At 32.7% G+C, this 16,678-nt stretch overlaps 1 protein-coding gene across 2 annotated transcripts; it reads right to left on the bottom strand.

The window, feature by feature from the left end:
• Positions 1-3,246: 3,246 nt before the first annotated feature.
• Positions 3,247-15,629, bottom strand: LOC112024878 (putative disease resistance protein At4g19050). 2 transcript variants are annotated; one of them, XM_065762577.1, is made up of 5 exons: positions 15,566-15,629; positions 14,452-14,562; positions 5,733-11,397; positions 5,025-5,111; positions 3,247-3,508 (listed from the first exon to the last, which is right to left on the bottom strand). In XM_065762577.1, exons 2-3 carry the CDS (start codon positions 14,549-14,551, stop codon positions 5,876-5,878), a joined length of 5,622 nt encoding a protein of 1,873 aa, XP_065618649.1. In that variant the 5' UTR covers positions 14,552-14,562; positions 15,566-15,629; the 3' UTR covers positions 3,247-3,508; positions 5,025-5,111; positions 5,733-5,875. The 2 variants fall into 2 exon arrangements, with proteins under 2 accessions (XP_065618649.1, XP_065618650.1); XM_065762578.1 differs by lacking the exon at positions 5,025-5,111.
• Positions 15,630-16,678: the final 1,049 nt, after the last annotated feature.

Here is a 16,678-nt window from a genome sequence, read left to right as displayed (position 1 = left end):
GGAGAGTAGAGGAGAATGATTCACCTCCATCTTATTTGGATGTTTTTAAAATTAGTAAGGGGGAAGGGAGTAATTAGCCCTTCCTCTTGTGTAATTTTGTTAATATAATAAGGGTAAATTAAGTAATTTACTTGGTCAATAGTTTATGTACTCTACTCCCCCTCTAAATCTCTCCAATTTGGGGGAATTAAAATTGGGGGGCTAGAGGGAGTCCAAACCCCTCCAAACCCCTCTCCCTCATTCTTTAAAAAACTTCCAAACAAGGTAATTGCATTACTCTCCCTCCCTCTACTCTACTCCCCCTCCTTTTTTAAACATCCAAACATGCCACAAATTGCAAGCATATCTCTTTTGTGCGAAGGGGAGATGTTTGCTGCTATTCTTTACTTGTCAGTAGGCTATGGAATTATGTATTCAGCTAAATTGCAAGTTCTTTTTTCATTTTTTAAAAACTTTGGAGTTTGAGTTATCAATTATATTTGTAAATTTGAATATTTCTGCTTAGTATACTGCAGGTTAATATTAAGTTTACTACTACAATAGACTTCATTCTGGTATCCAATGCAAGAAATGCATAAAAAATAACTAACCTGCTACAAAAAGGTGTTTTTTTTTTTTTTTTTTTTTTTTTAAATGCATAAAAAATAACTAACCTGCTACAAAAAGGTGTTTTTTTTTTTTTTTTTTTTTTTTTAATTTTGAACATAGAAAAAATTTTGGTCGAATTGTACCATCCAAACATTTTGGGTAGCACCTTTTCTATTCAGATTTCAGAATTATTTCTTTTATTAGTCCTTGTTAGGAATGTTTTGCAATAAGAACCAAAAATGCTGGAATGACCCAAATCTCCACATTGGGTTCTTTAGAAGTGATTATTTATAGAGAGTATTAAGTCCAAAATTCCAATATTTAGTGAATAGAGGCTAATGATGCTTTAACAAGAAAGAAATCAAAATGTCAAAACAAAAATGCTAAAAAAGGCATAAAAATAATATAGGTCCAAAACTTTGACCCACAGTCAGTGAGAAGCGGAAATTGAAAGAGGTCGTGAGGAAGAGAGGGAAGGATTCCTTTTACCCATATTTCCACACCTTGTCTTTAGAATCATGAGAATATTAGCTGACTGAATGAGCTTTTGCTCTAAAGTTTCAGTTATATGGGTAAAACATGGTTGGTTCCTTTTGAATCTGATTAATGCCTTTTGTATTGAGTTTAGGTTGTTCTAAGTGATTGGTTTTTGGTCAATAAAAGAGGTTTTGAATCCCAAGGTATCAACCAAAGAAGTTAATTATGGTCAAATTTGTTTTAATTGGGTAAGAGGATTGGCTTGTTTTTTACATAATTTGAGAAATGAAGTGGCCTAAATTCATGGGCTGATATTTTCTAAACATGGCAGGTCCTTAGAAGCTATATTTGGTTGCTATAGCAAACAAGGTTAGCCACTTAGGGTCAGCTATGCGTTTTAGTTAAACAAAAAAAAAAAAAGTGTAGAGCAGAAAAGTTGGACCACAATCAGCCAGAGCATAAAACATATTTTGGGATGAAAATTTTAGGTACAAGACCTACTCCATGAACTTGAAATGCTACCAATGTCCCTTACCCACTTGGTAGCACTACAAAAAACTTCATTTGTTTTGACCCACTATTTCCAAGGGTCCACTAAAAAGGGTCCAAACAAATACTAAAATTAGGTCTGAGTGTAAAGTATGGCTAACTTTATTTCAATGGTTATTAAAACCCTTGAAATAAGCTAACACAACTTTTTAAAAAAAACGTAAACCAGTTTTACCAGCGTTCTCGCGAGAGTTTTGGCTCCAAATATTACATTTTTCAGCATCACTTTAAGGCGACCCTAAAAATAAAGATATCCTAAAATTTTCAACCCACGAAATAAAGCAATTTGCAAAATAAAAGCTGAAAACTCATTTCATTTAGTTAGATTGAAAACTTATTTCCATGGATTCTTTAGCTCTCGAATTCTCTCTAAGAAAACTCAAAGGGGTGGTGGTTGACGATTTAGCTTCGAAAACTATCTGACGAACGGTGGTTGGCGAATCATCTCTAATGATGAGCTTGAGCCATGCTTAAAAGGATAAAATATAATATAGTACATAAATTTTACCCACAACAAGATCAAGCTCGGTTGAATCGGGCTTGTAGAAAACGTGTCATGAGAATAGATATCAACAGTCCTTCTATTTCAACAAAGAGTAACAACATTACAACCAAGGTCCAAGAAGCTTAAATTTTATCTAACTTTACAACAACAGATTTGAACTATGGAAAGAAGAACAATGCAATTTATGAAAAGTATTTGAAATTTGAATAAGCCAAAGTGGGACAAAGGTTTTTATCCCCTTACACCCAACAATTTGGGATCTTCTATGCAAATTATCTTTTCTACGTGGAACGATCCTGAACTCAAAAGTTCAAAATATATGGGTTTAGACTTTAGAGGGGCAAATAATAAGATACACTTTCAGTTGGATTGTTTCTCTTGGAACCAAACACTACCAGATTCTCAATATTGAATTAAACTATGAATGCATAATATGTTTTTATCTTCAGATTATCAAGAAACTAGCTTCCTGCTCCAAGATTCCATCAACTTCAAAAACATATTTAGAAAAAAAAAAAAAAAAAAAAAATGGCCTTCAAGCGCTTTGCTCAAAAATTCCATCACCTTAAATAATATATATATATATATATATATATTAAGTACTTGGAAAAGCAAGATCGGTATATAGTAACAAAATTGCAACCTAGAAGTTAAAGTCTTATCTAACTCTTCAACAACAAAATAAAATTATGAAAAGGAAAACAGTACAATTGTTGAGCACTAAGCAATAATTGAGAGTTCAATAAGAGCATTGGTAGCAAATTACCTCAAATGAGTAAAGGAGTGAAAATAGGTGACCAAACACCCAAAACCTTTTCCCATCAACTTATCCGTACGTACCCATTTAATCTACAGTGATTACCTATATTTGGGGAACACCGTTCAAATTACCTATATTTGTTGAAATAGGGTTTATAAATGAATTTGATGTGAGTGAAAAAAAAAAAAAAAAAAAAAAGTAGTTACCTAAATTAAGAAAAGTAACAAAGTGGAAGAAAAATATAGGTAAGTTACAACTATTGCTCTAAAGTCATGACTATCACCTTTCAAACTCAGAAGTGACGGTTGGGCATGTAATAATGAGCACACTAAAAAAGATTCACCTTTCAGGATACAAGACCCTATTAAATACTATAATTGTCCTCCAAAACATACTCTTAGAAATTATTCAAATTAAATATTATTACAAATAACTGTTCATCTCAGATAATTTTAATAGCTAAGCAAATAAATCCAAACTATTTTCAAGACTCCATACCATAAGTAGAAGTTCCTCAAATACAAATTTTAAAAGTTACTCAAACTTCAACATGAAACATTTATTGATACTAGCACTAAGCTCCTATCACACACAACGACAGCTCAATAAGCTTTGCTACTCCCCAATATCTGTAAAAGAGAGAAAATAGTGAGCTCAATAAGTAACCACTAGCCTTAAGCCCTAAACTAGTTGGATAAAAATGTGGTATATAATAAAAACATCATTGGTCATAGTAAACAAACTTAATTAGTAGTTTTGAAAACAATAATTAAATGTATTTAGAACTAATAATTACATTGCTAAGAGCAATTGACAATTATATAGAAATTCATTGAACTTTGGAAATATTACGAATGTTATAAAATATTACATATACTAAACAATTATGATTATGATAATGTTTTATACCTATGACTAGACTTTTTTTTTTTTCTTTTTTTGAGAATGAACCTATGACTAGACTTAGAATGACATATAGGCTAGTTTAAGACCCAAAAATACCAATGCATACCCCCATTGGTGGGGTACAAAGTATAGTCAAATTGTAATCAATCAAATTCATAAAACAAATCAATTTTCATTTTAGTCATATCCAAAATCATATATAATAACATTTCAATTAACAGTAGAAACAATTTTATATATCTATTCCCTTTGAACCAATGGTTTTTTACACAAAAAGTTCACATATTTATTTCAATTTTGAAGAAGGTAGACATTTGAAAGAGAAAATAAATTTAATAAAAAATTTCCATCATTTCAAAAGGGAGGAAATTATGTTATTTTTTTCCTTTAAACAAACTTATTTTAAAAAATCAACAATAATTTCCTAAAAAGAACAATTAATTATTTTATTAAATGTGTTGAGGAAAAATACCACTAGATAAGGGGAATGTCACTTACCTCCAATACCCTTACTAAAATCACCAAATTTTAGAGGGACACTCAAGATCAAGCTAATATAATGAAACATACAAACTAATTTACCAACCCCAAACTTTAGCGATTAACCAAAATATATGCAGGTTCGATCTAATTTGAACTTTTTCCTTACAACACCTCAACTAAGAGAATACCAAAAATATATTACTTATGGAATTCTGGAAAAAAAATATATTATCTTAAAATTTGACATAAAATTTTTGAGAGAAGCTATATGAAATTGCCTCTTAAAGTTTCTACATTTTAGAAATTACGTACTTTAAGGTAAATTACTTATTGGACCAAATTGGGCAAGAGGTGAGCCATACTTTCCCCCCAACAATATGGCCTGGGAGCAGGCTTTGATATAAACCCTTAATTTCTAGATTTTCCCCCAATTTTTCTATAATTTTCTTTTATCTTTTCTACATCTTCTTTTTATGTACCATATCAAAATTCGAGTATATAGTTTTTTTCTTTTAAATTCTAATGCTAATTTCATGTTAAGGGCTTATTCATTAACTAATCTCATTAAAAAAAAAAATTGAAGTTATTAACATCCTAGAGTCAATGATCTAACCCCAGAAACCAAAATCCATCAAAGTATCACATTTAATAAAATCAATTGGCCAAAATCCCTCTAACATTGAAAAATCCCCAAATTTTAAAACTCTATATTTTGGAAATTTGAAGAGATTAGAATTAGTAGTAAGAATTTCTTACCTTGGGGAAGCTTTGGTTGATCTTGGCTTCAAGGTTTGAACCACGATCTATTATACTTAGTAAATTTTGAGACTCCTCCCTAGAATCCTATATAGCATACGTTTCATTTGATGATTTTAGAAACTAACAGAAGCTGATTAACTTAATTTTTCTAAACTACATTCTTAAAAATAATAATAAATTATTCTTTTTATAATTCGATAATTGAGTGAATGAGATTTGAACTTTAAACAGGAGGGTATCAATTGAGCTATAAAGCTCTTGATATTACAAAAAACATAAAGGGAAACCTAATAAATAATTAATACCAAAATCAATTTATTTATCGTCCTAATTTAATAAACTCTTTTCTTTTATCTTTTTCTTTGGGAGCATTACAATACAAAAACTTTTATAATACAAATAACAAAAAATCCAATATGTGATAGACAACTTTTGCAACAACTATATAACTTGTTGTCAGGCACTTAGTAATCCAGTGGCTGTCCTACATTGAAAGAATTAGTGTTCAAATCTTTTATTCCTCATCATTGTAACTATCAAATTATTAAGGGGAGAAAAACCTATAAAAATTGCCTACCACACATCAAGAAAAATATAAGAAAAATGAACTTGGAAAATTGAAAAACAGAGAAGGCTGAGCAAATATGTATATTCTGTAGTTTACATAATAAACACGCAGGGAGACCATAAGAAAGCAAAAGTTACCTGTTAGTGGCAAAATGCACATGATAAATATTGAGAGACCTCGCCTATCACACACACACACCAGGAGTTTGCTTCTCAAACTTGCTGCATATCCCACCCTTCCAAAAGCTTGTAGAGATGGCACTTCAATCAATACTCTTCAGTCATAAATTTTCCATAGATCCTTCCAACTCCTGAACTGTTCCTATGTTTTGCAGATTCGGGCATTCCCTGATTTTTATTTTCAAGGATGGGAATCTTTCCTTAATGTTGTTTCCCTCCAGCAACCCCATGCTAGTCAACTTAGGCAGTTCCAACAGATGCAGCTTCTGTAAATTGTGCCTATATTGTTCTTCTTTAGTGGGCCTAAACAGAGTCTCCAATTTATCACAGAATTTGACTTCAAGGATTTTAAGATTTTCTGGCAGTTGAGAAGAGGGAAAAACAACTTCAAGCATCGGGCAACAATCTAAATACAGTTCTGTTAGATTTAGGAGACTCCCATGTGGCATTTCCCCACTGTACACACTCTTCAATTCAGGAAGGTTTGATGCCCATAGAATGTTTAGATTTTTCTGCATTTCAACTTCTGCATCTTCTCTGCAAAATATTGTCTCCATTTCGCTACACCTTTCCAACCAACAGCCCTTCATTGCTTTCAAATTGCCCACACCTAAATTTGATAAGCTTTTGACAAAGTCATTTTCAATCAAAGACACATATTCGGCTTTCATGAGCACATCCTCAACACCACCAGGATACTCGTCAAATCCAATGATTTCCAAATACCGATGAATTTCTTTAGGAAAACAATGAGTTTGGAAGTAGATTTTTCTAAAGCCCGGGTCAACTCTATGCCAACAAATATCTCTACTTTTGTCTTCCTTCTTTTCTTTGCAGGAAGTTTTGTCTTCCTTCTTTTTTTCTTCGCTAGAAGTTTTGTCTTCCTTCTTTTCTTGTCCTGAAGTTTTGTATCCCTTCTTTTCTTGTCCTGAAGCTTTTTCTTGTCCTGAAGCTTTGTCTTCCTTCTTTTCTTGGCTAGAAGATTTGTCTTGCTTCTTTTCTTGGCTAGAAGCTTTGTCTTCCTTCTTTTCTTGGCTCAAAGCTTTGTCATCCTTATTTTCTGGGCTCGAAACTTTGTTTTCCTTCTTTTCTTGGATGGAACCTTTGTCTTTCTTCTTTTCTTCCCTAGAATCTTTCCCTTCTTTCGTAAGAGCACAAACAGAGAATTGAAATTCTTTGAAACATCTCTCCCATAACTCAGAATTTTTCGTCAAATATTGGAAAAATTCAGTGCCATTCAATGACATGCAAGGCCTCTTTTCATTGAACTTGAAGATGCCACAATGATCCCAGTTTAGCTCCTCTGGTAAGTTCTTTATCCTCTCCCAATCAAGTGTTTGAAGATCCTTTAAGTCTGGTAAATCAAGGTGCTTCAAGTGAGTCAACTCTGAGATCCAATAGGGAAATTCTTTGACCCCAGTCTCTTGTAAATCAAGAGACTCCAAATCTTTAAATGACTTCAGATCTGGTAGTTGCTGTAATTTTGTACAACCTCTTAACTTTAGACCACGGAGATTGGTGAGATTCTTAAGTGATTTTAAAGATTGAATTTCTGTCTTTGAAAGATCCAAAACCTTTAGCTTTGTATACGTTTCCAAACTTGGATCAGTATCTGAAAGTTTACAACCTCCAAGGCAAAGCTCGGTAAGGTTGGCGAGGCTGGTGAGGTTGGACATTTGAGGTATCTTAATCTTAAGTTTTGTTCCTGATAGGTTGAGCAGCCTAAGGTGGACCATATTCTCCAAGAATTTTGCTTCAACTTCTTTCAAAGGCTCTGCCAAAGGTTCTCCAGAAGACCCAGAGGATTTCTTTTCTATTTCTTTTACTGGTGATTTAGCAGCTTCGGTTTCTTCCAAATGCTCTGCCGAAGGTTCTCCAGAAGACTTAGAAGGCTTCTTTTCTGTTGCTTTTACTGGTACCGAAGGTTCTCCAGAAGACTCGGAAGGTTTCTTTTCTGTTTCTTTTACTGGTGATTTAGCCTCGGTTTCTTTCAAAGGCTCTGCCAAAGGTTCTCTAGAAGACTCGGAAGGTTTCTTTTCTGTTTCTTTTACTGGTGATTTAGCCTCGGTTTCTTTCAAAGGCTCTGCCAAAGGTTCTCCAGAAGACTCGGAAGGTTTCTTTTCCGCTTCTTTTACAGGTGATTTAGCCTCGGTTTCTTTCAAAGGCTCTGTCGAAGGTCCAGAAGAATCAGAAGGTTTCTTTTCCGTTTCTTTTACTGGTGACTTAGCTTCAGTTTCTTTCGAAGGCTCTGCCAAAGGTTCTCTAGAAGACTCGGAAGGTTTCTTTTCCATTTCTTTTACTGGTGATTTAGCCTCAGTTTCTTTCAAAGGATCTGTCGAAGGTCCAGAAGAATCAGAAGGTTTCTTTTCCGTTTCTTTTACTGGTGACTTAGCTTCAGTTTCTTTCGAAGGCTCTGCCAAAGGTTCTCGAGAAGATTGAGAGGATTTATTTTCTGTTTCTTTTATTGATAGATCAAGCTCCTCCAGTTGTTCAAGGGCATCCAAGGACGGCAACTCAGACAAGTGTTCGCAATTTTGTAGCAAAAGTTGGCGAAGCTTCTCGAGTTTGGCTATAGATGGTAGACTTGTAATTTGGGTGTTTGAGAAGTTGAGATAGCGGAGTTTAGTCAAATGGTCAAAGGATCCGTCTTCAAATTCAACCAGACTAGAGGCATTAGAAAGATCAAGTTTCTCAAGTCTAATAAGCCCTTCCGTTTTTGGCAATTTTTTCAATAGGCAATTACTTAGAAGGAGCTGACGAAGGTTCTCAAGATTGGAAATAGATGATGGCAGTTCTTCAATTTTAGTGTTTGAGAAGTTGAGACTACGAAGACACTTCATCCCTACAAAGGTACTTTCTGGGATTTTGACCAAATTAGAGACACCAGAAAGATCAAACGACTCAAGAGTAGAAAGGTGGGTAAAACTGGAAGGTAAACTACAAATTCCAGATTCAGATAAATCAAGGACTTTGAGACCACCTTTGTTTTTGAAGGAATCATCATGATGGATTTGCTTCAGTGTAGTAGAACCAGAAATACCCAGATTATGGAGAGAAGATAACGAATCAAATTTGGACAATCTGGTTATGGATTTGCAGTTTTTTAATATGAGCCGAGTGAGTGTTTTAAGTTCTTTCAGAATGGGCAAATGGTTAATTTTGGTTTGGGAAAGGTCAAGCATTTGAAGTTTCTCAAGATTTAAGCATTTGTCTGAAATTTTTTCCAAAGAAGTAGAACCAGAAAGATCAAGGACCTCAAGGTTGGCAAGTTTTTGGTTTGGTGGTATTTCCTTCAGTTTTTGGTTTGGTAGTATTTGTTTTAGGTATGGTAGTATTTTCAATTCAGAACACTCTTTAAGGATGAGACGACGTAGTTTAGTTAGCTTGGAAAGTGAAGAAGGCAGTGATTGAAACGGGACTGCAGAGAGGTTGAGGCTTTCAAGTTGTTGCATCTTCAGGAAAAAATCATCTGGAATTTTCTCCAAGGAGCTAGCACCAGATATTTCCAGAACGATTAAATTTTCATGGTTTTTGATTTGATCAATGTTATCCAACTGATCACAGCCCCTGAGCACAAGCAAGCGAAGATTAGTACTTTCAGACAAAAACCTGGGTAGTGACCTGAATCTGGGATTGAAAATGGCAAGAACTTGGAGTTTCTTCATGGATTGAAAAAACATTGTGTCAAGGACTTCCCCAGAGAGACGACTTCCATCTATCATGAGTGTGGAAACTTTGTTCCAACTTTTAGGACCGTATGGTGTTTTTATCATGCCTTCCCCTGGTGCAACTCGCCCAATGCCTAGCTCCTTTCCATACTCCAGAATACTAGCCAACCCCAGTCTTGATATCCCACGACCATGGCAATGATCATCAGGAACGCTAGCGAATCCCAAGCTTGACGTCCGGCAACCATGGCAATGGTCATCAGGAACAGTAAGTGCTAGTCCTTCCATGGTAACAAGACCATCTACGCGTAATTTCAGTATGCCACGATCTATAAGCTTCATCAAAACACAATGTCCCTCTTCATATGCCTTGTCAAACTGATCATTAACACCAATATATCCTTCGAGTATCCAGCAAGCTATCAACTCCTCATAATTGATGCCTCCAAATTTATGAAATAATTGCCTACTTTGCCAACAACAATTCATCAAAGCCATATCAGTGCAAGCCAACATGTCATACACATAGCCCAGTAGCGTGGATTCCGGTTCATCCAGAGCACCTTTCAACATCCGAACTCTCGAATCGAAATCATGTTCTTCAATATGAGTTAGGGCTGCTGCTATCATAAGGATTAGAGCTGGCAGACCCTCGCTCTTTTTAGCAATTTCTTTATACAATGTTACAATATCTGGCAGACCACCCTTGCTCCTTTTAGCAATTTCTTCATACAATTTTTCAAAATCTGGATGGCCTTGATCCTTTTCCTTGACTTTCTTCCCCATTTCCTTGACTTTCTTCCCCAATAGAGACGAAGAATCATCATCAGACAAGGGTTCAATCTTAAACACTTTCTTGTTGCTCATAGTCTCAGGCTCAGACACTTTCTTGTTGCTCCCTGTCTCAGGCTTAGTCACTTTAGTGATTAAAAACTTAAACACATTATTATCACCAGAAGGCGGCATAATGTGTCTAATGGGTTCATAGTATTTCATTATTTCATTTTCTTTCGTCTCTTCAGGAAAACCATCTAGAATTACTAGACACGTACATTCTTTAATTTTCATTTCCAGTTCTTCCGTTTCTGATATTTCAGATGATATTTCAGATATCATTTTCTCCTTTTCTGATATTTCAGATTTCATTTTCGCTATCTCTTTCTCTGATATTTCTGGTTTCATTTTCTCTTTTTCTTTCTCTTTCTCTGATATTTCAGCTTTCTCTTTTTCTTTCTCTTTCTCTTTCTCTGATATTTCAGGTTTCATTTTCTCTTTCTCTTTTTCTTTTTCTTTCTCTTTCTCTTTCTCTGATATTTCTGGTTTCATTTTCTCTTTCTCTTTTTCTTTCCCTTTCTCTTTCTCTGATATTTCAGGTTTCATTTTCTCTTTCTCTTTCTCTGACATTTCAGATTTCATTTTCTTAATCTCAGCAGACACACGATCCTTTTTCTCAGATAAATTTTTAAGTATCATATTCTTAAGCTCACCAGGTCCCATTTTCTCAAGCATAGCAAGCTTGTCAGATCTCATTTTATTAAGCTTACGAGATATCCCATCCTTCAGGCTATCCTCCGATGCCTCCTTTTCGTCATCTTTGAAAGCAGTGTCATCTCCCGACTTCCCAGTCTCACCATCCGTTGCGTTCTTTTCTTCATTGACAGTAACATTTTCATCAATGACAGTACTATGATCTTCCCACTCCTCAACAGTAGAAAGTGAAGACAACTGATGGGCAATGCTTACGCAATAAGGCCTGAAATCCTGTAGACGATCCCCTGGATTCGGAAACACCCAAATAGTCCCAAAACATATGCCCACCTCCATTGCCCGTTTGCTGATCTCGCTCGCCATCCGTGTTTTTCCTACTCCAACGTCTCCAGTCAGAACAATTGTTGTCACTTCCTTGTCCATCAGATCTTGCACTATATCATCTATCTGTCGCTCTTCTGTCGCCACTATAAAACCCAAAAACAAAATCACTTTAGAATTTTGATCCCAATTTATTAAGCAAACAAAATCATTGTGATTTTAGAACATAGGGCATCTAACATATGAGGTTTGGTATTCATTCCGTACTATCAATTTTGTGTTTTAGACCCTCGTGCTTTTGGGTTCGTCTTTGCCCATCTTCTTATCATTTTTTTTTATAGTTGATTTGGACGGATTGAGCTGGGTGCTGAATGGGTTTTGGTCTGAAACCTCTTGTTATTCTTTCATTGAGAGAGTGAACCTAAAGATGGAGGAGGTTTTCTGAGGAGGAGACTCGGACAGACCAATGGCAGAGACACATGGAGGCCATACTGATACAGATATTTATATTTACAATTATTTTGTAAAAAAAATAACATTTTACCCCCCTCAAATTTCAAAGTTTCTAACCCAATGTGAAATGATGATATTTAAATAAATAAACAAAAAATATAAAAGGTTATAAATTAGTATAAAATGTTTATATGTATAATGTAATAATGCATCTCCAAATTTTATTCATTTCTTACTAATCCAGTTAGTTTTCAGCAAATGTTAGAAATAGTGTGTAAACTTATTGAGCACAGGGTGATGTAAACTTTTTCTCAAGGCTTACGGTAGATACTTTGATTTATAAGTACAATAAATTTCAATGATAATATTCCAAAGGAAATGCTAAAAGCGGTGCAATTAAAGCAATCCCAAATCAAATGATTCTAATTAAAACATTTTTATTTATGAAATGTGACTAGAATATATATTGTCAATGAAATGCTAACATGCTAACATGTCCGAAAGAATACATATATTTTTTTTTCTAGTTTATTATAACCATTTAAATATTATAAAAAGATCCTATCAATAAAATATATCTTATACGAAGAGATTACTTTTTAAATAATTACTTTTAAAATGAATTTTATTTTGAGGATAATTATTTATAATTTTGTGATATTTATTCATTTTAAATTTATAGTAACGATTCTATTCACAATAAATAACATACATATATATAATTTTATACATTTATAATATTAAGGTAAACCACAAAAAAATTACATCCCCTAAAGAATTATTTTTGACTCTGCTATTCCAGAGAGAGAAAACTTGAATGAGAGAGAGAGAAGAAGAAGAATAATGGCCAAAGACCACCACACCCACAGCTATACGCTGCTGGGGATGGTTAATATTTAAATGCCTTTTTTTAAATAAAAATAAAAAGAGATTAATTAAAAGAAAGCTTTTAATTAGTTTTTAATTTTAGTGAAAAAATATTAAATCTTATTTTCAAAATGAATTTTCAACACTAACAAATGATGGAACGTACTAGAGAGATCAATTGGGTAATTCCCAAACAGGGACAGACCCAAAGAGAGCCCAAGAGGGCCCGGGCCCACCTTGACCCAAAAAAAAAAGAAAGTTAAATTGGGTATTAAAATCATGTTTGGGGAATTTGGGCCCCCTTCCATTCAAGAACCTATCAGCTCAGCCCCAGCCTAACAAGGAAAGATAAGCCGTTTAACCTAATTCCAAATTTAAATAAAAATAATAAAAAAATAAAAAAAGAAAAGAAAAGAGAGAGAAACCAGAGAGATAGAAAGACAGAGATAATCAAGCATCAACCACCACCGGCCACTAACCCACCAACCACGCCGCCAGCGCGGGCCTCTTCAACATCCAATTTCAAGTATTTATTCTCTCTTTCAAAACCTAATAATGATATGATGTTTCTCTTATGCTCTTTCTCAACCTCATACGTTTATAGTTTGTGTGAATATGTGATTGTGGTTTTTTTTTTTTTTTTTTTTTTTTTTTTTTTTTTTTTTGCTACACACAAATTATTTTACAATATTTTTACAAACTGTTATTTTGAGTAACTTTTTATTGGTTTTCATTTAGCCCTACTACTAACATCACTTTTTTATTTACTAATAATCACTGACCGCATCTACTGTTTATAAAATATTTTATAAAAAAGTTTGAGTCTCTAGCATTATTTTAAAAAATAAATAAAATTTTAATTATTTTTTTAATATTTATGCTGATGTGGCAGACTATTTGGCATGAATATATATTTTTTAAATTTTGGTCATCACTCATCTGTCATGTTAGCGTTTTGACATAGCATGCTAAATTTTACATTTGACTACAAATGTAAAATAATAAAAGTTTAAATCATTTATATCCTAAATCAATCCCAAATACGTTTAAATTTTACAATTTTTATCTTAAAGCCATTCCTTTATATTTGAAAAACCCAAAGCAGTACTAAAGCAGCCAATTTATCTTACTCTAAGAGTAGTATTCACAACAGCCTCCTCAAGCCTTTTTTTTTTTTTTTTTTTTTTTTTTGAGAAACTGCCTCCTCAAGCTAGTAATATTTAAAAACAATGGTGAAATTTTATCAACAAAGCTTCAAGAATTTAAAATACCACATGCAATTAAAATTTTATTACTATATAACTTACAGTGATTTTTTTTTTCTTTTATTTTTATCATGTATTTTATTATCCAATTTTGACGATATTAGTAAAACTATTATTTTTTAATTTGTGATTTTTAATTGATTTGTGAATCTCAAGGATATACTGCCAACGTAAAATAATACTTAAAAGTTTGGTTAGTTAGGTTTAGGATGGAGAAAACGCTGTCAAACCCGAACCTGATAAATCTTTTATATCCTAAATCAGTCCCAAATGCTTTTAAATTTTAAAATTTTATCTTAAAGCCATTCCATTTAGATTTGAAAAGGCCAAAGCAACCAATATATGTTAACATGAGTTTTTTGTTTTTCTGAGGAGATATCTTACGAATGATGTAAGCTCAGTTATCTAAAAAAATGAACATATAAATATTTAACCAAATCAATCTGTCTAAAGCACTTTTGCACAAAATCAAACCATATCTATATCATTTAATCCAAAAAATAATCTAAGACAATAAGTAGATGTGAAAATAAAAACAAAATAACAATCAAAGAATATAACTAGATGTGACAATATCGATCGGCATGGAGAAGAAGAGTTAGAATGGATCCGTACCCGGACTTGAAGCATTATCCTTCGGAAGGAGTACTTCCGTTATTTTGTTTCTCACTTGAGCTTGCTCCGACTTTGTTTGTTTTGGAGATTGGTCCGACATTTTTTAAATACCTATACCAAAAGAAAATGTATGAAACCCAAACGTTTCAAAACCCTGATGAGTTAAAAAATTAAAACCCAAACTTTTCTTATATATAGCTATTATTAGGATATTCAGCAACAAATAAATTCTATCAGTCAAGTGCCCATCCCTTATAAAACAAAGAATGCACCCACGCAACACGTTCGTAATATCCAAAACAGCTTGATAATTCTCACATTAAAAAAAAGAAAGCACTGTTTATCCAACCTATATGCTCACCATTATATTTGAGAGAGACAGTAGTCAAAAAAGGAAATAACACAACAGAAATTTTAGTGTTCGGGGATCTATGGGGGGGAGGAAAAGGTTCAAGTTTGTAATTGTCTTTCCAAAAAGTTAAAAAAAAAAAAAAGTTACCAAAAAAGTAAAAAGAGAACAAGAAGAAAAACCGTGTGGAAGAAAAATAATAGATAATAATAAAGGCGAGAATTAAAAATTTTGAAACTTTTGATGACAAAATTTAGTAGTACCACTTACTATTTATACTTTATTTTAAAGACTACAAAAATAAAAATTTTGACATAAAATTTTAGTAATAGAATTTTAATTAGATTCCTTAGTGGAATTATACGTACTTTTAAGAATTAAAAAGTTTTAAGTATGTACTCATGTGCGCACGTGCGTGCGCGCGTGCGCGCACACACACACACACATATATATATATATATATAAAAGAGAATCATGTAAAAAAGTAGCACAATAGAATTGTGTCCATGCCTTATCCAAAAAAAAAAAAAAAATTTTGTGTCCATGCAATGCTTGATTTAATGAAAACTAGAAAACTAAAGCTGAAATGTACAACTTCAGCAACAAAGAAAAGTAGATAGCAACCAAAGCTGAAATGTACATGTACACACCATTTGCTTCGAGCTATACTGGCAATATTCAATAAAGAACATAGAAAATAATATGGTGATAAGAAATAATTTAAACTCAAAAATAGCAACGACCATAAGGAAGAAAGTGAATAACCTGGTAACTTGGCTGGGTTTGAGAGCACAATCACTTCAACCTCTCTCAAAGTAAAACAACTTGTGAATGTGTCCTCCTCCTCCTAACTCCCGTCCTTTTATAATCTCCTCAATAGCATAAGAATAAAGTAAGGTGGAATCTTTGGACTTTATTCTATGAGAATTTTCCTCCAAATTCATATGGAAATTTGTAGATTGTTAATGTGAATATTTTAGGAAGTAGACATATATATATATATATATATATTTTTTGAGTATCTCTCTCTCTCTCTCTATATATATATATATATATATATTTTTTTTTTGTGTGGTTATAATAATACATAAACACCTATTTATATTATACATAAACTATATATGAAAACTAGAGTAAATAGATATACTCAAAATTTGGTGACATAGTTTTGCAGTAGTTGCTAAAAAAATTCTCACAAGTAAGTTGTACCAGATACATGAAGAATAAAATTAACAATTCAATAATAATGATATAAACAAAAGAGAAGATATGTATATATATATATATATAAAATGACTATTTCTTAATATATGCCTATTCAATCATTTATTATCTATTAAAAATTGAAGTCAATATTCTTTAAATTGTGAAATCATATTATTTATTTTTTACAAAATTTTGAAACATTTTTTATTTCAATATACAAAAATCAAACGTTAGAAAACTATCTTTCATTATATTGCGAAACTTATATTTTTTAATATTCATAATTGAGAATACATGTTTGGTAATTACAATAGAATTGGACGAGTAAACACAGGTACAACTGTTCTATAAAGGAAATTGCATGAACTACAAAAGTTGAACTTTATATTTATTATCAATATATGTCCAGTATTCTTTTTACAAATAAATTAATTAAGATTGATAAGTAAAAAATTAAACTTAAAAATAACACCAAAACTCATCAACAAAAAATGAAAAATAAAAAGCACTTAAACAATCATTAGGTGGAGCCAAACTGCCTGGCATCACTCAAATCCTAAAACCTCAAACTTTAAACTTTGAGCCCCAAACAAGCAAACTATCAACCAAATACGTATACGTCAAGTGATCATTTTATTTGTTTGTATTCTCCAAGCCAACTTTCAACTGGAA

Source organism: Quercus suber, unplaced genomic scaffold (assembly GCF_002906115.3).
Source record: "Quercus suber isolate HL8 unplaced genomic scaffold, Cork oak 2.0 scaffold_464, whole genome shotgun sequence".
Classification (NCBI taxonomy): domain Eukaryota; kingdom Viridiplantae; phylum Streptophyta; class Magnoliopsida; order Fagales; family Fagaceae; genus Quercus; species Quercus suber.
The sequence above is the reverse complement of the archived record's forward strand: the minus strand, read 5'-3'. Positions and strand labels throughout refer to the sequence as shown.